This window comes from Vespa velutina, chromosome 1, assembly GCF_912470025.1.
Source record: "Vespa velutina chromosome 1, iVesVel2.1, whole genome shotgun sequence".
Lineage (NCBI taxonomy): Eukaryota > Metazoa > Arthropoda > Insecta > Hymenoptera > Vespidae > Vespa > Vespa velutina.
Genome location: NC_062188.1, coordinates 1,460,001 through 1,485,304, shown reverse-complemented (window position 1 = coordinate 1,485,304; position 25,304 = coordinate 1,460,001). Strand labels below are relative to the sequence as shown.

Here is a 25,304-nt window from a genome sequence, read left to right as displayed (position 1 = left end):
GAGTGCGAGATTGTGTGAAGGGCTTGAAGGGAGGTGGGTGGGAGGGTGGAGCTATCTTCTTTCCTTTTGCATAATTAAAATTTGATTCGATTAATTTATTTATTATTAATATCTATCTATCTTATAAAATATGATATAAAGTTGTGCTTCATCTAATGGGATCAGAAAAATATTTTTAAAGCATATATATATACATGTGTGTGTATAGATAGATAAAAAATAAAATTAAGTAGCTTTTATTGCATGAGAAAAAGTATATTTTTATATCTAAAAAACAGATATATATATTTTTTTTTTAATAATAAAAATATACCTTTATATTATATATATATATATATATATATATATATATATATATATATATATATATATATATATATATTACCGTGGGCAGAGATAAAAGAGGATATACGTGATGCAAAGCTTTTTTCCCCCGCATTTTTAATCAAGTGCTTTTATGAAATAAAAAGGAGAAAATAAGAAAACAAAAAGAAAAAAAAAAGAAAGAAAAAAAAGAAAAAAGGAAAAAAAATATTACGTAGGAAATATTTCTATCGTTCGAGAAGCATAGTTTTCCGAACTATGCTTTCACGATAAGTCAATAAAAGCGTCCGTTAAATAATGCTTCAATAATTTCAACTAGAAAATCCAGAAAGAGCTTTGTACTTGAATTTAACGAAGCGTGGGACGATGTAAATGAATGTTAACATCCTAAACACGAATATGAATTCAACTGTATCGTGATAAATTATAATAAATTAATATTATTTGATCATTTTCACGGTGATAATGGAAACCTGGTAATTGTTTTGCATAATTATAATTCGAGAATGAACGTTTGTTTTTTTATATTCTTTTATTAATTCTTTCATTTACCCTCTTAATTTATTTATTATCAATATTTATTCAAACTATAAATTGATATACTTTTTGTCTTGCAAGTTACAATTTCACGATTTATGAAGTGTTACGTCCTCAGAAAAAGTTCGGGAAACGTTGATTTAATAGGTCAGAAAAATATTTCAATAGCGTGTATATATATATATATATATATATATATATATATATATATAATATATAAAAAATGGGAATCTTCTATTGGATGAGAAAAGGTATATTTTTATTATCCAAAAAAAATATATGTATATATATTTTATCGTGGGCATAGGTGAAAGAAGATATACATGATACAAAGCTTTTTCCCCCACGCATTTTTAATCAAGTGTTTTTACGAAATAAAAATAAAAAGAAAAAAGAACAAAAAAAAATAAGAGAAAAATAAGTAAGAAGAAAAATATAGATAGGAAATATTTCTCTCGCTCGCTCTACATATATATATATATATATATATATATATATATATATATATATTTTATTTTCTTCCAATCCTTTTGATCGTTGAATCATTATTGCGAGATATAATAAACGATAATATTTATTACAGATTTTAATGTAGAAGTTTAACCATTTAGAATATGGGTTAGAAAGGATATAATTATTGTTACCTTATATAATGGAGCTGCTTTGTCGGATCGAAAGGGAGAAAATAAAGAAAGAAAGAAAGAAAGAAAAAGAAGAAAAAGGCAAAGTCGCTTCTGCGTTTCACGAGTCGAGATATCGCTTATCTACCAATTTGAAGAAGAATGGTATCATCGTTTGTTCTTTTGGAATTTTCTCTATCCCATTTTATTTCCTGTCTACCCTCTCATTCCCACCCTTTCTCTCACCCGGAGAAAGAGAAACAATCGTTGTTTTTTTTTTCTTCTTCTTCTTCTTTTCCTTTCTCTTTTTTCTCTCTGTTTAACGACGTGGATATAATTAGTATTGTAATTTTTTTTGTCCTTTCGAAAAATGTAGAAAAAGGAAGAAAAAAAAAAAAAAACAAGAAAAATGGAAAGAAAAAATTTCGAAGAGAGAAATTTTTTTATTCGGTTCATCGAAGTAAGAGCAGGAGGAGGAGGAGGAGAAGGGGAAGGAAAAGGAAGAAGAAAAAGAATGTCTAAGAATTTGAAGGATCGTTGTAACAATCCCAGAAACAATGTCAATTTCTATTAAATATATTTTTATCATTTAATGGGGAAAACGAAAATAAAGGAAAAAAAAAAAAAAAAAAAAAAAAAAAAAAAAAAAAAAAGAAGAAAAAAAGACGAGAGAACGAAAGATATGATTTGAGGGATTATTTAACGTCAAAAGAAAGTTTTTCTTTATGATATTACCAGAACGTATTTTGAAGTATCAAACAATTTCTTAAAGCTTCGTTGCTTGATTGCCATTTAGGTTAACAAGCATAAAATATTACTCCGTTATATTCATAGCTTTGTGAGGATAGTAGACATAGACTTATGCGTCTATCCCGAAGCTTTTCATAAGAGGAAACTGCTTTAGACTTCGATGCTGATATCCTGGCAATGGCCACCTTCATTTACCTTCTCGAGGACGAAACTATGCCAAGTATTACGGTTTGTCTTTGCTTTATGGTTCGTCCGGTTGAACGTCGTTCCACTTCATGATATACGGTTTGGCTTCTGAGTAGAAACAGCAGGATGTTGGCTGATTCTGGCCAAAGGGAGAAATCGATATTTCATTGGTTTAAGGTCGATAGTTTCGTCGTGAATTTCGCGAATTGACGCTACGAACTAAAGATTTAAAAAAAGAAAAAAAAAAACAAAAGGAAGAGAATACTCGAAAGATCTCTTATAGATAAATTTATTATTACCTATACGTTTGACGATTATAGGAACGAAGTTAAGGAATGTTGTTTGAAATTAAAAAAGAAAAAGGAAAAAAAAAAAGAAACTTATTTTAACACGGCAACGCTTGTACTTGTTAACTAACATGTATTTGAGAAAAAGCTCAATGAAGTACAGACGAAAACAATTCTCGTCAATCGCTCACATACGTATAATAACTTTTTTAATATTCCATACGGTTTAAAAAGATGATTGAACGATCCGATATTTGAGCCGTTCACTTACCGAATCGATTAATTCCATAAAATAAAAAGTGGAGAGATATAATGAAATAATATAAATTGCTTTTGAAAATTTCCCTTTAATATTTAAATTCAAATAAACATTTGTAATATGTATAAAGATCTTGGTGATGCATTTGAATTGCATTATTCCAACGATTTACGTTGGAGTTTATCAGATTGCCTTTTGAAATAAATTTCTTTTATATTCGATTCGTAAAAAAAAAAAAAAAAAAAAAAAAAGAAAAAAAAAAAGAAGAAAAAGGAAAGAAAGAAATTTTCGTCATCTAACGGTATTAAATCAGCGGAAATTCGAGAAATTTATTATGAATATGAAAAGGGCTCCATCGTCGAGTACTTTCACGCTTAAATTAAAATGAAAATTCAAGGAGTATGAATTAATCGAGATTTGGCTTGTGAACGGCGGCTCAATTTATATGAATTTTTGAACATTGAATTGTTAATTATGCAATTTTTTTCTCCTCCCGTCTTCTCGACATTCCTTCCTTTGACCATGTACTTATTTACGTAATATATCGTTTGTAAAATGCAAAAGCAAGATTTTTCAGTTAAAATTTTTTGATGTTAACAGACGAGAACGGTTTCTTTTCTTTTTATTTTCTTTTCTCTTTTCGAATGATTTTATACGTGACTCTTTGAGACGACAATAAAAATCACGAAGAGAGGGCGATTCTTATCTCTCTTCTTCTTCTTCTTTTTTTTTTTTTTTTTTTTTTTTACGGCTTCTGCAATCCCACAATTCCTTCTTTTGTCCTCCGTCATTCCTTCCTCGATGTTGACTTTAGTAAAGGAAATACCATCGCATCATAGGTACGCGAGAGTCGAGAAATATGAGACGCGTTGGTTTCCAGTGTAAGGGAAGTTGGGATTTATTAAAAAACTATTTGACAAAAAGAACAAAAAAAAAAAGAATCACGAATATGATCTCGGAACGATTGAAAGGCATGGAAGAAGGTAGAAGAGTGGATGATTGTGGTTGGATGGCAGCGAAAGTGAGGGAATAATGCTTACATTCTTACTTTGACTTTTCGGAATTTTGATTTAATTAAATCGTTCGTCGATTCAATTAATGCACTCCAATCGAGACAACCTTTTTTTTTTCTCCCCCACCAGTTCGTAAAAGAACATTAAATTAACTTTTTGCCACTTTCTATACTTTTCCTTTTTTTCTTTTCTTTTTTCTTTTTGTTTGTTCGTTTTTTTTTTTCTTTTTTTCTCTTAAATCTCACAATTTTCCTTAAATAACAAGATAAAATAAAATCAAATAAAACAAAAGAAAATAAAATAAAATGAAAGAAAAGAGTAAGATGGAGTAAGAATTAGGGGGAAGAAGAAGAAAAAAAAAGAAAAAAAGAAAAAGAAGAAAAAGAAGAAAGAAAAACACGAGAATAAAAAGAGCAAAGTTAAAAGGAAGTTATCGAATTTTCTTATCCTTCCTTTTCTTTCCTACATAAGAACAGGGACAGAATTTCTTTTTAAGATTTCACCGGACTAAAAGAAGAAAGATCTTTGGCCAGGCCAACGAGTTAGATTCATCCTGTTATAACGAAAAACGTCAAACGGTGCTGATGCGAAAAAGAAAACGTTTATCATCGCATGAGCAAGTCATACTCGATTTCTTTATTTTATTTCTTATTTTATTTCTCATCGAAAATTAACACGAATTATTTCCAACCATTGACAGTAATCATTTTTAAGATATATTTAATTATTTACTTATGAATTTCAAATCAATTGATTCTAAGAGATATTCGTTTAAACTATTATATCGAGATAAAGAGATAGATAGATAGATAATTAGATAAAAAGATAAATCATGAGAGATTCATTTGCCTTTTTTATTTTTTTTTTTTTATTAATAAGGATAAAAGATAGAGAGAGATAGAGACAGACAGATAGACAGATAGACAGATAGACAGATAGACAGAGAGAGAGAGAGAGAGAGAGAGAAAGAGAGAGAGACAAAGAGAAAAGAATTAATCAAAATTGAGCTTCGTTCGTCCGTTCGTTCGAACCAAATAGAAAAAAAAAAAAAAAAAGAAAAAAGAAAAAGAAGGATATTCAAAAAAAAAAAAGAGAGATATAGAGAAGAAGAGTTCAATGAAAATTTAATCCGACGTTTAGGGACTCGTAAAAGCAAAAGCATAATAATCTATATCACCTTAAAAGAATCCTTAAGGAAGATGGGTACTTATATTTTCAGAGGCCCATAGGGCGTTGGAGCTCCTCGAGGATTATCACGCGAAGCTGACGAGGCCTCAGGATAAAGCGTTGCGATTGGCCATCGAACGTGTCATCCGAATCTTCAAAAGCAGACTCTTCCAGGCTCTCTTAGGTAAGATTCGTATTAAGGTTTTCATTTAAAAATTATTCTATAATTACGTTCCATATAATTTCTCGATATCGATCGTAAATAATATTACGATGTATATTATAAACTGTTATAATGAAAGATAAACGAAAAAGGAAAAATGAAAAATGAAAGAAAGAAAATTTTCTCAATATCGTGAAATTCAAATCGTTTCGAAGCAAATCCCATTCGTTTGCAAAATTATTTTCACGATGAGAATATTTTTCCAAATGTTTTTTACTCTCTCGTATTATCATGTCATTCGATTTCTTGACCCGTGAAAATAACAAAAGTAAAAAAATTTCAAACGACAGCTCGTCAAAATTATTCTCACAACAATCGAAAATGACGTAACGATAAATTCTATGCGTATTTATATTTCTTGTTGCTTCAATCTCGAATCACACATTTCCTGGAAATTACTCTTTCTCGCGAATTTTAATAACTCCAAGCAAATATAAAAATGTTGATATAACCGAGGTCCCTCTGGAGACTCGGTTCGATTTAATAAAAAAAAAAAAGAAAGAAAAAAGAAAAAAAATTGAATTCAATCGCTTCGATTTAATTTTACCGCACAAAAGAAATATGTAATGATGAATTTGCAATTACGAATTCCATATCCAATGAATCTCAATAATTACTATTAAATGAAATATTTCGCATAAGTCTTACTATCACATACGATAAAATCTACAATTTATTAAAAATAAATTTACCAGATTTACAAAGATTTTAGAGAACAATTATGTGGATAAACTTGATTTCTTGCAAATGAAAAATGAATTTGATTTGGAAAGAATTAAAGTCGAATTTGGAGTCGATCTTTAAATCTAATCTTTCCGCAATATCATTTCATGTTTCATTGAAAACAAAATGTCGAAACGAATTGGTAATTTTTTTTTCTCCTAATACAAAAAGAAATAACAAAGAGAAAGAAAGAGAGAGAGAGAGAGAGAGAGAGAGAGAGAGAGAGAGAGAGACGTCGAAGAAGACGTTTCATTCTATGGAAAGTAGACGATATGTTTTAGATAAAGGGGTGGGGAGCATGACGAGGGGATGGTAGTGTCGGTACACGCAACATCTTAATACCTGTTTCCAAACTGCAAACATAAAGGCGGATATTAAAAAATCTCAAGTTCTCTTTAGTTCTGCTTTCCCTATCATCATGGTAGCCCTTTGTCCGATTCTAAATGTACAGGTAGCCCTCTGAAAAGCACTAGTAGTCATGACTATACGTCACGACTCATTTACATTCACGGTTTCCCTCTCGTTAGTTCTTCCTATCTTCGCTCGGCAATTCTCTTGGTAAATTTACTCTCGTCCCTTTCTATTTTTTTCTTTCCTTTCTTTTTCTTTCTTTTATTTTCCTTTTTTTCTCCTTTCCTTCTCTTTTTTCTTTTTCTCTTTTTTTTTTTTTTTTATTTCTTTGATCCCAACAAAGGTCGTCTCCGCGCATAAGATCAAATTCTTCGACGATTTTTTTTATCTACCTTAGATAAAGAATATTATTTTATTTATTTTACAAAATGTATGGTATGCAATTTAATGTAAATTCATATTTATCAAAAAAAAAAAAAAAAAAAAAATTATAGTTGAAATATTTCAACTATAAAATATATATATATATATAGTTATATCTATTTATTTATTATATTACGATATATTAAATTTTAATTTAATGTAGATCATAATAAAATCACTTTTACGATGATTTCTTAGAAATATCTTGAAAAAAAAAAAAAAAAAAAAAAAACAAGAAAAAGAAAACCTAGTAAGCACAAATTTTCATCTTGAAATATGTCATAGCTTATATCTCAATTATTGGATTTGATACCATTGGAAACGGTGACCGAACGACGAAAAGAAATTTCTCCTTTCTAACATCAAAAATCCTAGAAAGCCCTAGTGATTTTCCAAAGATTTTCTGAGATATATAACCAGAAAGGTATTCCCTTACTCCGTAATCTTATCTTATTTATTGGAATTGGCACGATGCCTCACCGTGAGTATCTGCCGTCTTTGTTACTACGAATAAAGCGGCAATGTCCGTTGCAATCCGTTGCTTTGGTGAGTATCCTCAAATTTCTTTCTTTCTTTCTTTCTTTCTTTCTTTCTTTCTTTCTTTCTTTCTTTCCTTTTTTCCTTCTTTTTTTTTCCATCTATCCTTTTCCTCTTATCCCACGAAAAAGATCTTCTTCTTTTGCGATAATGTTATCTCGGTCAATACGTAAGTAGGTACTTACTTACGTAGTTGATTGTAATTAGAACATCGTTTCAAAGGTCTTTTTTTTTTTTTTTTTTTTTTTCCTTTCTTTTTTTTTTTTTTTTATCAGAGAAAGAAAAAGAGGGAGAGAGAGAGGCAGAGAGAGAGAGAGAGAGAGAGAGAGAGAGAAAGAGAGAGAATACAATTAAAAAGCGACACAATTGTAATCCCGTCATTTTTAATGAACAATACGAAACCATGATTAGGAGCAGTAGGGAGAGGGTGGGGTGGGGGGCGGGGGTAGATGGTTAATGGGAGCGAAAGCAAACACGACGTATTTGAGAGAATGAGACGTCGTTCGTAAATTCTCTTTTGGAAATGAAAAAAATGTAATACCGAAGGAGTATAAAAAAAAAAAAAAAAAAAAGAAAAAAAAAAAAAAAAGAAAAAAGTTAAAAAAAAGAAAGCTAAAGAATAATTCTAAAAAGACAAACCGAAAGAAACGGTGAATGAGAGCGAGAACAAAAATTGATTCGTCTCTCTCTCTCTCTCTCTCTCTCTCTCCTTTTATCTATCTATCTATCTCAAAATTCGAGTTTACCAAGTCAGGCTAGATTTGCATTTCAATTCCGATAGAACGAGGACAACGATCAAACAGCAAATATATTTCCACGTTTTTCGAAATCTTTTCTCTCTCTCTCTCTCTCTCTCTTTCTCTCTCTTTCTCTCCCAGTTTCTCTAAAAGTAGTAGTTAAGTAAGTATAGAAGTATAGTATATAGTTTAGCAGCCAGGAGAGAATAGGGTAAGATTGTTGGGTGGATAGAGAATTGTGAAGAGAAAGAGAGAAGGGAGGGGGAGGGGGAATTTCAACCTATTTTTCGCTTTTCCGGATTTTCTTTCGGCAAACTTTTATACGACAGTTAAGATATACAACTTTGACGGGATGAGTTTTAGAGGCGAGTAAGGTGGGCGTGAGTGGGTGGAGCGGAATTTAAAAAAATTAAAAAGACTTTTATCGACTGGAGTCGAACGACAAGAAACGACTAGAGGTTGGTTGTTGATAGACAATAGAAGGCGAAAAGGTAAATCCGTAAAAAAGAAAAGAAAGGAAAAGAAAGGAAGCGAAAAGAGAAGAAGTGAAAAGAAAAAGAGAAAATGAAAAAGAGAAAAAGAGAGAGAGAGAGAGAGAGAGAAAGAGATAGATAGAGAAAGAAAAAGAAGAAGAAAAAAGAATTGGAAGAAAAGGGTTGGAGTAGAGGGAAAAAGCTTTTTAGATCGCCGTCTCGTAAATGGTTGAATCGTTTGGCAAAGGGCGTGTAAACGGCGAGAATCACTTTAGATCGAAACGCCGTTGTTTCGGGCAACGATCATCGTCGATGCGTTGCTTCCGTATCGGACATTAGTCGGGTGCAAGTGGAAGCCGTTGTCCAGCAAACTGCATTGAGGTAGAGAAGCTTTGAGGCGTAGAGACTAGAGAGTGAGAGAGAGAGAGAGAGAGAGAGAGACTATAGTAGAGTTTCACAGGCTTGTGCCATAGACCGATAACCAACCGGTACTCGACGTTTACATACATATATAGTACGTACATATCTATTCCCCCTACCCGCCAGACTAGTCCTATCCAATTCGTAAACAATACCTGTACGATTAGGAGCTCCTAGTTTCTGGGCCAATCGTCCTCTCTAATCATAAATCATTCTCACGATATCTAATATTACCTTGGTGTTTTAAATAAAAAAAGAAAGGAAGAATGAGAAAGAGAGAGAAAGAGAGAGAGAGAGAGAGAGAGAGAGAGAGAGAGAGAGAGAGAGAGAGATAACAAAATTGGAATTTTGACTTATCGGCATTTCTTTGCAAAATAATTTTTATGAAAAATGTTTCGTGTTATAAAACTGGTTCAACGTTATGATATATATATATATATATATATATATATCGTTTGTTTTCCATTATTTCATTTAACGTGGTAGATATGTGTATATATGTATAGTTGACCCATGCTTTCAAACAACGAAATATATATACGATTTGAATTTTATCGTCGATAAAAACGAAAAAAATTCCAATTATCCCTCCTTCTTTTTTTTTTCTTTCTTTCTTTATTTCTCTTTTTTTCTTTTTTATTTCTTGCTTTATTTCATTCTATGTCATTTTATTTTATTCTTTATTACTAATAACTTTCTGCATCCCGGATATAATAATAATAATAATAATAATAATAATAATAAAAGTAAAACGAATTATAATAAGAAAAAAATGGGGAAGAAAGGAAAGATAAGATAAAAAGGAAAGAGAGGGAGAGAGAGGGGGAAAAAACGAGAACGAAAGAAAGAAATCATGAATTACGGATACGTAGAGTATAGCCGGGTAGAGTTTTTCTTTTTCGTTGCTTCATGAATAGAGATAGCTTTAATGCATCCCACGTAACTCGTATTTCCTTCCGGTAAAACAGCCTAACGTTTCTACCGCTATTTCTCTATACTTTTTATACATCCTAGTTCTCTCTTTCACTTTTAATTTTTGTTTTTGTTTTTATTCTTTTTTTATTTGTTGTTTTTTTTTTTGTTTTTTTTTTTTTTTTTTTTTTTTTTTTTTTTTTTTTTTTTCCTTTTTTATTCTTTCCCCTTTTCTTTTTACTCTTACTTGCATTTTATCCTTGAAAAATTTTTACCATTAAAAGTTACATTACTATTCGACTATTATTATTATTTTTTTTTTTTTATTATTATTGTTACCATTATTGTTATTATTAATTACTAATAATATTAATATCATTTTGAAAGGAAAAGAAAAAGGAATTTTTAAACGTGTATACCCGCAAATAATATCGAATGATGTTACCAATTTGAATGAGTTTTAGTTTTGTACGCGTTATGCAACTTTAACATTGTCAGGAATTTTTCACGTTTAAGAAAAAGTCCCCATTGTTGTTCTGAAAAAAAAAAGGGAAAACAGTGGAATTTTAGTGATGGCGGTCGGTTTGTGGTAAAACGCGTTTTACAAAAGTCATAGTGAAACAGGTAGCTACGTCGAAATATTTTCTGGAAGCTATCTCTTTCTCTCTATCCATCTCTCCCTCTCACTACTCTCTCTGAGGGTAGTGAGAGAGAGAGAGAGAGAGAGAGAGAGAGAGAACTGAAATTTGTCAGGCCAGCCGTGTTTCGTGGCATTACGTCCGGTGCATACGTCGCCATCGCCACATAAAATACTGCACTCGGCGTGTACTAGCAACAGCATCAACAACGCAACAACGATGGCAACATAACACCGAACTAGAGAACGTGGGCTCGTGCCCATGGAAGAGTGGGTTTAGTATGCACCTGGCCGTACGTAATTCATAAAGTGTTGGTATAAGCGAACGAAGCATCGTCCAACAGGTAAAACGGCTCTCATTACGAACTGGTGAACCATAGAGAAATTACTCCGAATTCAAACGGGAATGGAGTACTCGGGAGCGATTATCGCATGGTTGAATGATAATCATCCAAAACAGACTTTTCCAACGATTACCATGGGAACTTTATCTAATCGTTCTAAATCTCTACTATCGAAAGCAATACTTTTGAAATATTCACTATTATTACAAATGTTTATTTTGTACATTTTAAATTCGAGAGAGAACGAGAGAGACAGACAATTAATGTGGGAAAATGAGAAAATTAGTATTATTAAATTACACTATTATTGTTAGCATATTATTAAATTACTATTGTTATAACTATCATTATTATTATTATTATTATTACTATTGTTGTTATTATTATTATCTATTTGATCTCAATATCATTAAAAATTGTTCACATTTGATACAAAGTGCATATATTAATATATTATAAATTATAACGCAATTATCATTATCATATAATAATAATAATAATAATAATGATAATAATAATAATAATAATTATTATTATTATTTACTTTTGTTTTTCGAGGATACGTATAAATTTTAACCGAAAATTCTACAGTAGATAGATACATATATACATTTCGACTTTTGGCGATTAATTATACACTCAAGGATTTAATCTTCCATCTAAAATATTTTCTCTTAAATAAATTAAATCAATAATTTCCGAGTTATTACTTTAATTCGAAAATGAATAATTCATATTGCTTCTTGTTTAATATTTCTGAAGCCTTTATGTAACACATACACGCACGCACACATGCACGTACACACACAGATATACACATACACATATAGATATAGACAGAGATAGATAGAGATAGATAGATTTTATTTTTCATCAGATTAGATCAGACTTGAACGATAAGTAAGATATTGCAGACACCAGAAAGGATTTTTCGTTTCTATATCGTCGTCCATTCACGTCATCATTTATTATCTATCTTATCAAAGTAAATTAATTGAATCGACACCGAGGGATATCGTCGGCCGTGAACCGTAAAGTGCTCTTCCCCAGATTGGAAGATATCTTCCTTGGGGACTTGTCGTCGTTTCTCGAATAGAAATTTGTTAAGATTCGATTCAACGAAAGATGGACATTTGCTTGATCGATTTTTCTATATGGTATCACATACAAATTTTAAAAAATTATCATCTCTCCATTAATTTCTCTTAATTTTCTTGTAATCTCTTTTTGTAAATACGTACATCATATTAATGATTTTAATCGTTACATGGAAAAAAGGACAGAAAGAAATATAAAGAGATAGATAAATAGAGAGAGAGATAAAGAGATAAAGAGAGAGAGAGAGAGAGAAAGAGAGAGAGAGAGTTGAGAAGAGAAAAGCAGATAGGTGAAGGACTATCTCTCTCTCTCTCTCTCTCTCTTTCTCTCATACAAGACTACTTGACCCATCCTTCTTGTAGACCGAACTACTTGCGAATTTAAACTTGCCTGGAGCAGCCGGATGCTCTCTCGAACTCACTTTCAGCTTTGCTGATCAAAGCTAAGGTGCTTTTCGTGTGCTCTAAGCACACGCATCTGTATATATGTACGTGCGTATAGGTGTATGCACCCGCACGATGCGGTTTTCCGAAATATCGAATATTAAGTGAATAGCCGTCAATCGGATATACATGAGAGACAAAAAATAAAAGAGAGAGAGAGAGAGAGAGAGAGAGAGAGAGAAAGAGAGAGAAGATTAAGAAATTACATTGGCATAAGAAAATGAAATTTTTCTCGAACAAATTAAATTCCAATGAGGTTTAATTAAGATTATCGATAAAGTCGATCGATAAAAAGATTGCCATTGTATTGATGTATCGAAAGAAGAAATTATCATTTTGTTCTTCTTTCCTTTTTTCTCTTTTTCTTTTGTCTTTTTTCATCCTTTTTTTCTTCTTATCATTTTTCTTCCTTCTTTCTTATTTCTCAGACTCTTCTCTCTCTCTCTCTCTCTTTTTCTCTTAAGCCTGTTTCCAAGCGGCTGTAATCATTACACGATCCTCACGGTCGTGGCTGCGTCCGTAGCACCGTAGAAACGAAGTCTTCGCGTAATTTAATCGCCGCAAGCGCACAAACGGCACTTAATCGCATTTCGTGGCTTGTCTTCTCGTCGTCCAAGAGCAAGAGAGAGAGAGAGAGAGAGAGAGAGAGAGAGAGAGAGAGAGAGAGAGAGAGAGAGAGAGAGAGGAAGAATTCCGGATGAACACGGTTTCCTCGGTCGCTTCTCTCGAAGCTTCCACAAATATTTCTTCTTCCGCTCTTTAATCTAGCCGCTACTACCACCACAACCGACCATTTGCACTCGCTGCAAATGAAAAACCTGCGGTTTTTCTGCTTCGATCTTTCGCTTTTTCCACATTTTTTTTTCTTTTTATTTTCTTTTTTTTTTTTTTTTTTTTTTGTAACAATCTCTCCTCTCTCTCTCTCTCTCTCTTTCTCTCTCTCTCTCTTTCCATCCATCTGTTTGTTCCTCGTTACAGCGAATGACAAAAATCTTTGGCGTTTGTTGTCACAATAATAATCTGAGCAAACCTCTTAAAACGGCTTTGTTCCGTACCACTAATGGAGAACGACTCTCAAAGATAGTGTGAAAGAAAAAAAAAAAAGAAGAAGAAGAAGAAGAAGAAGAAGAATAAAAAAAGAGAGAAGAGAAACTGTACACATAAAACAAAAAAAAAAAAAAAAGGAAAAATGGATACATACGAAAAATGAGAAGAATGATTTACGATGGGTAGGGGAATCGGTAGTTGCCATTAATAGGTGCTAAAGGAAAGAGATTGGAAAGGAAGAATAAATAAAGAATAATTTTTAAAAAAGAAGAAGAAAAAGGAGAAAGAAAACATATGTATTTTTCACACACATACATATCTCTTTTTTTATACACATGTATGCATACATACGAATAAACATATACGTATATATGTATATATATATATATATGTACATGTGTGTGTGAAAAATGCAAAATAATGAAACAAACGAGCGGAAAAAAAAGAAGCTCGAGCTAAACCGCATTCATCGACGATAAATCGTTGGCATCGATATAGCGTAAAATTTATATCGGATTCGCCGTGTTCCAATATGCATTTGTCGGCTTTTAAACGCGTATAGGCTGGAAAATTCGTATTCGCGCGATTCAACTTCGCGGGAGATTCAACGACGGGAGGAAGATCATGTAAATTTTTTTTCACGTGGCAGTGAATTATAAGCGTGTACGAACTTTTTGCGGTTAGACGAACATGCATGGCCCTTTTCCTCTTGTCCTCTCTCTCTCTCTCTCTCTTTCTCTCTCTCTCTCTCTCTCTCTCTTTTTCTTGTTCTCGTGTTTATACACGAGTTTGACGGAAAATCTTTTTCCATGCTTGCTTTTTCCAAACGATCTCTCTCACTCACTCTCTCTCTCTCTCTCTCTCTCTCTCTCTCTCTCACTCACTCTTTTTCTTTCTCCTTTTTTGTTTTCTTTCTTATTTGAAGTACGAACCTCGTCTCTCTTGTAGCAACGGCGCAGAAAATTGTAACTTCATTCGGTCGAACGATCGTGCACACGCGAACGGCACATTTTGTCGGGCCATGAAAAGCTTTTGGACAGAGAGAGAGAGAAAGAGAGAGAGAGAGAAAGAGAGAGAGAGAGAGAGAGAAAGAGAGAGAGATGGATGAATGAAGATAGAGACCGAGAGATGGAGAAAATTAAGGGCTGAAAGGAGATAGAATTGGTTAATAGAGAGGAGAGAGAAAGAGATGGAGAGAGAAAGGAAGATATCTATATATATATATATATATATATATATATATATATATATATAGAGAGAGAGAGAGAGAGAGAGAGAGAGAAATGCATTCACAAACGTGCACTAGATGCAGTCAACTCGACGACAAAAAAAAAAGAAAAGAAAAAAAGGAAAAAAAAAGAAGTTATTTTCCCCTGATACTTTCGAGAGGGTAGCGAGTCGTAGGATTGTCCTTTATTGCGACTCATACGATTTTTCGCGATGGCATGCCTCAGTCGGAGAATTCGTTCGTTGGTTCATTCGTTTGTTCATTTATTCGTTCATTTGTTCGTTCATTCATTGTCAGCCAAAGATCGAGCGGCCGCCTAATCGAATTTCTTTTCTGATCGTCTATAACTCATTTTTCTCTTTTACCATCGCGCTCTCAAATTATTGTTCGTGTATTTGTTCGTTCGTTTGTTTTTCTACAATTTTCTCAATCTCCTTTCTCCGACTCTCTTACTTTTCCGATCGATTACCTTTTAAGTGGATTTCCGAATATGATGATTTATCGATTAATCGTAAAAACGGACAGAAAAACGATCGAACTTATTTATACGTAAATAGGAGAAAGAGAGACGGACAAATATAAATAAATGGAGAGAAAGAGAAAGAGAGAGAGAGAGAGAGAGAGAGAGAGAGAGAGAGAGAGAGAGGGAAAGAGACAGAGAGACTAATTTTCAAGTGAATAATCTACTGATATTTTTTGTTTTTTTCTTTTTCTTTTTTTTTTATTTTAAATCATATTACTTACAAGAAAAAGAAATAAAAAATAATATAAAATAATATAAAATATAATATGACAATACAAAACAAAATAATAATAATAATAATAATAATAATAATAATAATAATAATAATAATAATAAATAATAAAATAGTAAGAAATATAAATCCCTTTCCCTCTAAAAAAAAAAAAAGAGAAAAAAAAGAAAGAGAAATAAAAATAAAAAAGAAAGAAAGAGAAAAATAGAGGGTAAATGAAAAAGGCATTTATTCAACTCCTTGTTGGAGACCACGTGACTTATCCCGTACAATTCTCATTAACATTAATGACAAAAAGCAATGGTTTCTTTCAATTGTTCCTTTTCTCTCTCTCTTCCTCTCTCTTCCTCTCTCACCCTCTCTCTCTCTCTCTCATTCTCACTCACTCTTTTACTAGTATTTTTGCATTAGTATTCGGCAATCGCAGAGGCGAACACTCGCTCGGTTCTCACGTTGTTCACCCCTTCGGTGAACAATGCAGGCGCCTTATTCTCTCTCGCGACGATAATTAATGGATTTACCATGGGACGCTACGGAAACAAAAGTTCCGAGTTCTCTCGAGTCGCACGTACGAAAGCGGGTATTATGCAACTCCCAAGTTCCCGGGCTAATTCGTTTGTTTTCTCAATCTTTTCTTTTCTTTTTTCCTTTCCCTTTCTCCATTTTCTTTTTCTCTTTTCTTTTTTTTTTTTTTTGTTTTTCTATTTTCCTTTTTTTTGTTTGTTTGTTTGTTTGTTTGTTTGTTTGTTTATTTGTTCTCTTGCTCGTTTTTTATCAAAGATCTAAGCACTTACATAATACTGTCCATCGATTCGTTTCAGTCGTAATTTCCTTTTTTTTTTCTTTTTCCTTTTTTTCTTTTTCTTTTATTTTTTTTTTTTTTGTTTCTTTCGTTTATCACACGTATCCCCCTAATAAGACGAAGCTTTCAGCTTTGAATAGATTCGTCGTGGCCGAGAAGGAATGTTGTAAGAACGAAAGAAAGAAAAAAGAAGAAAAGAAAAAAGGATACAAAAAGAGGGAGGGGCAGAGGGGATTGGCAAAAAATGATATTCGTTCGATTGTCGTTTATTATTCATTCTATGATTTGTAATACATATTTATATGTACATTTATATAAATATCAACGGGTTGAGAGGAATACAAGTAGGTAAAGGTAAAAAAAAAAAAAAAAAGAAAAACATATCGAGCACACACTTCGTTCCATTCGAATGTATTCATTTACGTATGTATGTAAATTTATACATATATATATATATATATATATATATATATATATATATATATATATGTATATATTATTCTTTTTTTTTAAGTACAGATATCATGTGCATTGATGTTCGTCGAAGCGAAATCATCGTTAGGGTTGAATCGATATTTCCAATCTTTCAGAGCGTAGAGAATAAAGGAAAGGTGCATATATACATTTCGATTTCGGAAAGTCAGTCAGTGGATTCTCGTTACGAACGGATTGGATATACAAACGCGCGCGTGCTCGAAAATGGAATTTTTTCCAGTTCGCCCAATCGTATGGCTTGGTTATCGGTTATACCATATGCCAGCAGTCTCTCTATCTTTCTTTCTCTCTCTCTCTCTCTCTCTCTCTCTCTCTCTCTTTTTCTCACACTTTTTTTGCGTGTCGTTTGCACACGTGTCACAAATTTCACACGTGCATCGAACGCGCGAATATTTCTTTTTTTCTTTTCCTAGCTTCGAACATTTTCTTCTTCTTCTTTCTCTATTTTTTTTCTTTCTTTTTTTTCTTCTTTTTTTTTTTATTTTTGTTTTATATTTAATATTTGACGATCGTATTTTAATACGAAATCAGTATACATATGAATATGATCAAGTGATATAGTAATTTAGATAATGTTTGCATTCTGTGGTTGTTCGAAATTGCGATAAGATAAACGTTAAATTTGTTAAAAGCAAAATTGACGTCAAATAACTTTGCTTTGTAAAGAACTTTAATATATATATATATATATATATATATATATATATATATATATATATATGTGTAATACATATATTATCTCCCTTTTGTACTTCTAGAATTAACGATCTAAGTAAACGAAGTTTATTTCACAAGAAGTTCGATCTTTCTTTACTCTGCACAACTTTAACAGACGATATAATCGATAATATAAAATCATTTATACTATTTAGATATAAACAAATATACAATAAAATTTATAATATAACATTATATAATAATAATTGATCTTATATGGCACGTCGTTAAATTCGTCCGAATAAATGCCATCGAACTTTGTGGAAAAAAAAAATATATATATATATATATATATATATGTGTGTGTGTTATACATACAATCCTATTAAAAAAAAAAAATAAATTTAACTTTGAAATTTCTTTCACCAACTGATCAGTCTGATCTTTTTAAAAAAAGAAGAAGAAGTTGATATCACGTGATAAGATCTCTCGTCTTGATACCAAATAAATTTGTAAACAAAATTTTTTTGTTGCTTCAGCTCATCACTAAATATCCCAATTTTTTGAGATAAACGGAAAACCTCTATGTATATATATATATATATGTGTGTGTGTGTGTGTGTGTGTGTGTATATGTATATATAATTTTTATTTATTCTCTGTCCTTTTCATTCATGTAGGAATTTTATATTCGAGAGTCCTTTATTCGTCCTTCTATTATATCGCACTATCATCTACCTTATCATGACATGCGAATTGAAATATTTTTTGCTTTTCTTTTTGTTTTGTATTTTCTTTTTTCTTCTATCTTCCTAACGCTTAGAATCTATCCCCACCCTTTATCCTTATATTTACTCTTTTCATCGATTATCCTAACAGAGGAAACGCTTATCTCTCATTGTTCTCATTCCTTTGCTATGTGCCACGTGTGTCGGACATTATATCTTGTTTGTTACGTATTTTGTCTTTTTTCTTCTTCGTCAAATCTCTTTCTAAAACGCATATATATATTGCAAATTGCAATATGCATTGTTTTACAATATTTCTAAATTCTTAGGGCGATTATAAAGAGATTTTCGTGAAAATGTTAATACTTTATAAGAAAAGGTATTATATATATATATATGTATATGTACATACATAAATATTCTACGCATATACATGCACAGATACATACTTACATTAGTTTTATTCGCCAAACTATTATACTACTTGGTAAAAGAAAAATGAAAGGATGAGGAAATGGATCTATTACCATTTCGTCGCTATATTTGTCGGTACGTGTTACGAATTTTCAGAGAAACTTAGATAGGACAAAGAGAGAAAGAGAAAGAGAGAGAGAGAGAGAGAGAGAGAGAGAGAGATGCGAGTGTTCTCTCCATTGCTGGTAATATTTTCAAGAGAACGTAACGCAGAGGAAATTGTATCCGTAAAACAAACATTCCTTTCGAGCTCTCTCGTCCACGACACGTTTATTCTTATATTATTTCTTTTTTTTTTTTTTTTTACTTTTTCTTATTTTTTGTTGTTACTCCCGACTCTCAACTAAGGCCTTCTACCTTTCGTCCCTTTAAAATTTATATTTTATCATTCCAGTACGTGAAAACGATCATGACTTTTTAAATTATGAACTATGTACCTTGTTGAGGAACATCGAGCCCCGATCAAGCACCATATTTAAAATACAAATGTATGATAACTTTTGTATGCCTTAGGGAAGGTTATTTATCGAACGATAATGCGGTAAGAATAACGTGTAGATATTCGTTATGGCGTAACGGCGAAGAGATCAACGTGAAAATATAATCCTCGGTATATCCAAGCAACGAACGGGAAAGAAGAGAGGTTAAAGAAAATATACGTGAGCCACTGGGGGGATGTTATCTCATGGTGCTCACGTACCTAGTATATATTAACAATTATCATTTAATTTGCATTAATATCGCGGTAGGACTTGCCGGTAGGATTTCTCTTTAGTCGGGGTAGATAATTATCGTTGAGAAAGGAATAGAGAAAACTTGGTTGGTTGGACCGTTCTAAGTAGGACCGGTTAGAAAGTTTAAGTAGTAGCCAACCATTGAGATTTCTGTTGAAAGCTCGAGAAAGTTTGCCTCTTAGAGACCAAGTAGTGAGTATAGTAACAGACCAGTATCATCAAAAGCAACAGCAACGACAGTAACAGTAGGAACCAGCAACAGTAGCAACAGCAACAGGAGAAGCAGAAGTAAGCAGTGGCAGTAGGAGTAGTAGCAATGGCATCGTTAATATCTCTTCGGCTTCTTGCATGGCTGTTCAGGCATTGGCTCTCTGTCTGCGTCGTTTCGACGACGAAAGGGTGGAGATGAAGTCGACGTCGTAGTCGTGTCCAACTGGCGGAACAATTTGAAATTCAAAGCATGGTAGAGAGTTAAGAAGAAGAGAAAGAGAAAGATAGACTTAGTCGACGAGAAAGATAAAGATAGAGATAGAAAGACAAAGAGATAGAGAAGGAGGTTGCACCGTCGTAAGATCGTTAACCTAATACCACGATCGCGTTGCCGTTCACCAGTACCATACCGCACCAAGAACATCCTAGTCCTTAGTATTTAGTATTATGGCCATCTTTTCATTTCTATATGGAAAGTATAGAGTAGTAGTAAGGGCAGAAGGCCAAGTTGTTCTCTCGTTTTTCCTTGAAATTGCTATATATATATATATATATATATATATATATATATATATATATATAAATATATATATAGTAATTCGACTCTTTCGATATCATCGTCGTCGTCATCGTCGTCGTCGTCGTCTAGATATATCGATATTTCGGTATATCGATATCGATATCACGAGAGAGAGAGAGAGAGAGAGAGAGAGAGAGAGAGAGAGAGAGGGAGAGAGATCGCAAAAGCATAAACTTTCGTCGTTACTACACCCATGTACGATAGTAACTACACGGACCAACGACTTTTCATAGAAAAGATGATACATTCGATAGCTATATTCTTACAACCATCAGTTTAGCTATCTATACCACAAACATTCCAACTACGAGTAGTAATAGCAATCTCACACTATATATATATATATATGTATATGTATGTATGTGTATATGTGTGTATATGTATATGTATATGTATGTATGTACGTATGTATGTACGTATGTATGTACGTATATAACAGTAGGAATCGTTCAACTTTGGACTTTGGGGGATTTATATTTCGCGAATGATATTCTCCGTAGTTTTCAAAGCAATGGAATTTGCTTTACGGACGATTTAATGTTCGAAACGTATAAAGGACGACGACGACGGCGGCGACGACGACGACGACGACGAGAACGGACGACGAGTCGGACGATTTTCCAAACGATCAACTCCAAAAGTTCATGTAGTTCCGTTCCGTTTTCAATAAATTCTTTAGATTAATTTGATATTATTTTTCTCGTATTAACAGAGAATCAAAAATTTCTTTCTTAAAGTATGAAATTCTCTCTCTCTCTCTCTCTCTCTCTCTCCCTCTCTATCTATCTATCTATCTGTTTCTTTTTATTTTTCTCTCTTTTTTTCTCACTTTTCCACCGTTTCCACCATTTGGTGTGTAAACTGCAACGCGAAATTTATTTAATCGCGAAGGCAACGTATTTCTCCGGGCCAACGTTTGTGGTAATTTATTCATTATTCCTTATATCCTCGGGGGAATTACCGAGAGACGAGTTTTCTCCGGTAACGTAGGCTAACCCGGATACGGTTCGAGGTGATACGTACGCGGACAATATCCGTAATAGCGTCTAATGCGTTTCTCTCCCTTCCGTCGTGCCATTTGTTACAAAGAGAGAGAGAGAGAGAGAGAGAGGGAGAGAGAGAGAGAGAGAGAGAGAGAGAGAGAGAGGCCACCGTCTTTGCAACTAAGAACTTCCTTTACTCACGTATATTTTATTTATATTATAATAATATTAATTATTATAATTATTATTATTATTATTATAAAAATGAAACAAAAGAGGAAAAAATTAAAGAAGAAAAACGACAAAGGGATAACAATGCTTGTGTGAGTGTGTATAAATAATGGTGCAAAAAAAATTTTCCATCCAGCAGAATTTTCCTTTTTCAATGAAGAAAAACGATTTGACTTAAGTCAAATGTTATGCATGCATAGTTACGTAAATGTTCGCGCGTAATGTTCGGTCGACAATAGAGATTGAAAAGTTCGTGACACTTAATATCGCACCTCGACGAAATAATATTGACGATGGAAAAGAAGAAAAAGAAGGAAGAAAAAGAAAGAGAAAATAAACGGAAGAAGGAAAAGAAAAGAAAGGGGAAAAAGAGAGATGAAAAAAAAGAAAAAGGAAAGGGAAAATAATACGATAAACGAAAACGATGTAATAGAACAAGAGGAAAAAGAAAAAGAAAAAGAGTAGGAGGAAGAGAAAAGAGGAAAGGTGGTAGGTAGGTAGGTAGGAGATGAAAAATTCTAAGGGGAAAAGTCTCGAGCCGCCATCCATTGGTACTCATCTTCTACCAAGGTAGTAGTAGAGCCCTTCGAAAGGAACTCGATTTTCGTCGAAAACTTTTCCCCCGAGCGAAACGATGATCCAATTTGCTTGGTGTCCAAGTCATTTTACTTTCCTCGACAGACTCGTCTCGTATTCAGGAGCGGACCGGCCGATTTCCGTGTCAGAAATGCGTTGTCAACCATGCTTGTCTTCTCTCTCACTCTCTCTCTCTCTCTCTCTCTCTCTCTCTCTATATATATATATATATATATATATATATATCCTTCTCTTCCTCCAGAGGCATGCAAATGCGTTCTCGAGGTTGACGAGGATTGGAAGGAGAAGGATAAAGGGGGAGGGGGATTGAAGGAGAGAGAGAGAGAGAGAGAGAGAGAGAGAGAGAGAGAAAGAGAGAGAAGGGTTAGTTGAGGAGAGAAACACGCGAGAAGGGGAAGGAATGGGACGGGACGGACGACGTTAAGTGATTTACTTGTGTAATAATCCCTCATTGAGCGACAGAATTTATAGCTCGTTCGCGTAACGCGCCTCGTCTCGCGAGATCTCTCCTAGTGCCCAAGGGCACCTATTAACGCCAACGAGAAGCCCTTAGACCTCTGTTCCCCCTCTCCCCCCCTCACCCCCTACGGCACTCTTTACACCACCCCTGCATGCCATCCTCGAAACTCATTACTCGCTTGCTAACACGCGCGAGAATCGCACGGTAATCGTCTTTGTTTGCGTGAGTCACGAAATCTACCCCTATTTTTTATTTTTTTATTTTTTTATTTTTCACGAAAATCTCTTTCCCCTCCTCCCTCCTCTCTCTCTCTCTCTCTCTCTCTCTCTCTCGTTTTATTTTTCTCTATCTCGCACTCTATCTCTCTTTATTTCTCTCTCATTCTCTCTTTCTTTCTCCCTTTTTTTTTTTTCTATTTCATCGCTTAGCTTTCTGTCCTCACTCAATACAACTTTTTATTTTTTTACTTTTTTCCCCCTCCCCCCCGCTTCTCCCTTTTCATCGTTCCTTTTTTTCTTCTTTCTCCCTTTCTTTCTATCTTTTCTTCCTTCTTTCTTTCTTTCTTTCTTTCTATCTTTCTCTCTTTTCTAGCTTTCCTTTTCATTTTCTTTCCTTCCCTTTCGTTTTACTCACCTCTTTATCCCATTATAAACTGTTAACGTTCTTTTAAATTGTCATTAGTTTTTTAAATTATTCCTTTGACGATGTTAATTTTTCTCATATTTAAAAGAGAGGGATGTTGATCTTCCTTTTTTCCTATTCTTTCTTTTTTTTTTTTCTTTTTCTCTTCTGATGTCTTTTTCTTTTTTAACGATGTTTTAATGATGTTTTATTTATATATATATATATACATATTTTTCTTTTTCAACACGATTAACGTTTATACTCATTTGTCGAGTCATTGAAAGTATTCATTTTTTACATGGTCTTTTAACTTCCCTATACTTCTTCTCGAGCGATATATATATATATATATATTCAACGTTCTTTCTTTATATGAATGATAGAAGAATTTTTCTTATAATCAAGGTTTATTAAAGGACTTACGATAACGAAATGCGTTAACGGAAGATTAAATTGCTTATTAATATACAGAATACGGAATAAAAGAGAGAGAGAGAGAGAGAGAGAGAGGGAGAAAATGAGGGAGTAAGGTGTACAGAGGGATAGAGAGGGATTGGTAAAGAGGGAGGATTTAGACCTTCACGGTAAGAATCCATTTAGCGTAGATTTCAGTAGGAAATACATTGTAGAGTATGGTTCGTGGACATTACCATAATCATTCTAATCCCGTGGCAAAGTCCAACGAAACAATGGCGCTAATCTATTCGTCGTCGAAATGCCCGGAGACGAAGCCGAAGCATCCTCGGGTTAATCCTAGCACAAATGTGACTAAAAGAGATAGAGGGAAATAGAGATATGGAGATATATATATATATATAGAGAGAGAGAGAGATAGATAGATGGAGAAAGAGAAAGAGAGAGAGAGAGAGAGAGAGAGAGATAAAGAGAGATCGTATCATATGAATGTCTCTGTTTCATGAGAAAAGCTTTGAACTTAATACGGTTAACAATATCACCATCTACCTTTACCTATATTCCTTTCTCTCTCTATCTCTCTCTCTCTCTCTCTCTCTTCTCTCTCTCTCTCTCTCTCTCTCTCTATTGCATTACGATGGCTCTAAAATGACGACGACGTTTATTAACCTCGGATTTTACGTTTCCGTAATAAATGGAGAATTATTGTTAATTCGTAAGATGCGCCATTCAAATCGATTCATCCACTGACATTGAATATCTCAAATCCTTATAGATCTTTTCTTCGTGAATATATTAATATCGTAAGATCATACACGTTAATATTAATACATTGAAATTCTCATTATTTTTCACTCTCATAACTTATTGATTTTTTCCCCGAAGAAATATGCATGCACATACACACACACATACACACAAATTATATACATAGGTGTATGTGTGTGTGTGTGTGTGAACATGTATAAAAGATTGTTATAACCGTGGAAAATGTAGGATAGACACAGACACGTCTATGTCATACATAAACGTTTTACCTAGATTTAAACTTTGCTTCTCGTCTCGAAGTCCTTTGCGTGATAAAACGTAAGACGTAGGATGTACTAGCAATAGTAGTAGTAGTAATAGTAGTAGTAGTAGTAAAAGAAGAGAAACAGGGTTGGTGATGCAGGTGGAAAAAGATAGAGAAAAACAGAAAGAAAGAGAAAGAGAGAGAGAGAGAGAGAGAGAGTCTCGGGTAGGAAGGATGCAGAATCCGAAGGCAATATTTTACTGGCAAATCCACGGAGATGAGAGAGTGTGGAGGTGGAATGGAAGGAAGAAGGATGGGAAGGATGTCTAGCAGTTCCAACTGGAGCTATCCTCTCTTCATCGACCACAGGAGTAAAGGGATGGGGGTGGAAAGGGATAGAAGGGTTGGGTGGTAGGACGAACGTCGTAGGATCCAAGTCCATTTGCTTGCCAGCTGGTCAAGCGAAGTAGCAAACCACAGGGATATGGGTATGGGTATGGGTATGTGGGTATGGGTATGGGTATGGACATAGGCGTAGGTATGGGTTAGAAACTGCTTGAAAATCCTTCTTCTTCTTCTTCTTCTTCTTTTTCTTCTTTTTTTTTTTCGTTTTATTTGTCCTCTTTCTTTTCTTCCTCCTTTTTTCCCCATTGCCTTACCTCTCTAATACACGATCGCACCGTGATATCTCTTGGATTTCTACGAGTTCGGAAAACGGGAACCGACTCTACAAATCACCCGATCGTACAAGATGCGCCCTAGCTATGCAGGGTTATATGTATTTCTTCGGCTGTTACTTTCCTTTTTTC

The 25,304-nt window shown here is 33.4% G+C and overlaps 1 protein-coding gene across 7 annotated transcripts in view; it reads left to right on the top strand.

Annotated features, from left to right (window-relative positions):
* LOC124951033 (disks large 1 tumor suppressor protein-like) overlaps positions 1–25,304 on the top strand; it is a 165,945-nt gene that overhangs the window by 90,217 nt on the left and 50,424 nt on the right. For all 7 annotated transcript variants that reach the window (XM_047498764.1, XM_047498754.1, XM_047498793.1 and 4 more), the window contains exon 3: positions 5,196–5,327. In XM_047498764.1, coding sequence (XP_047354720.1) covers positions 5,196–5,327 — 132 coding nt within the window. The remainder of the gene's footprint in view (positions 1–5,195; positions 5,328–25,304) is intronic.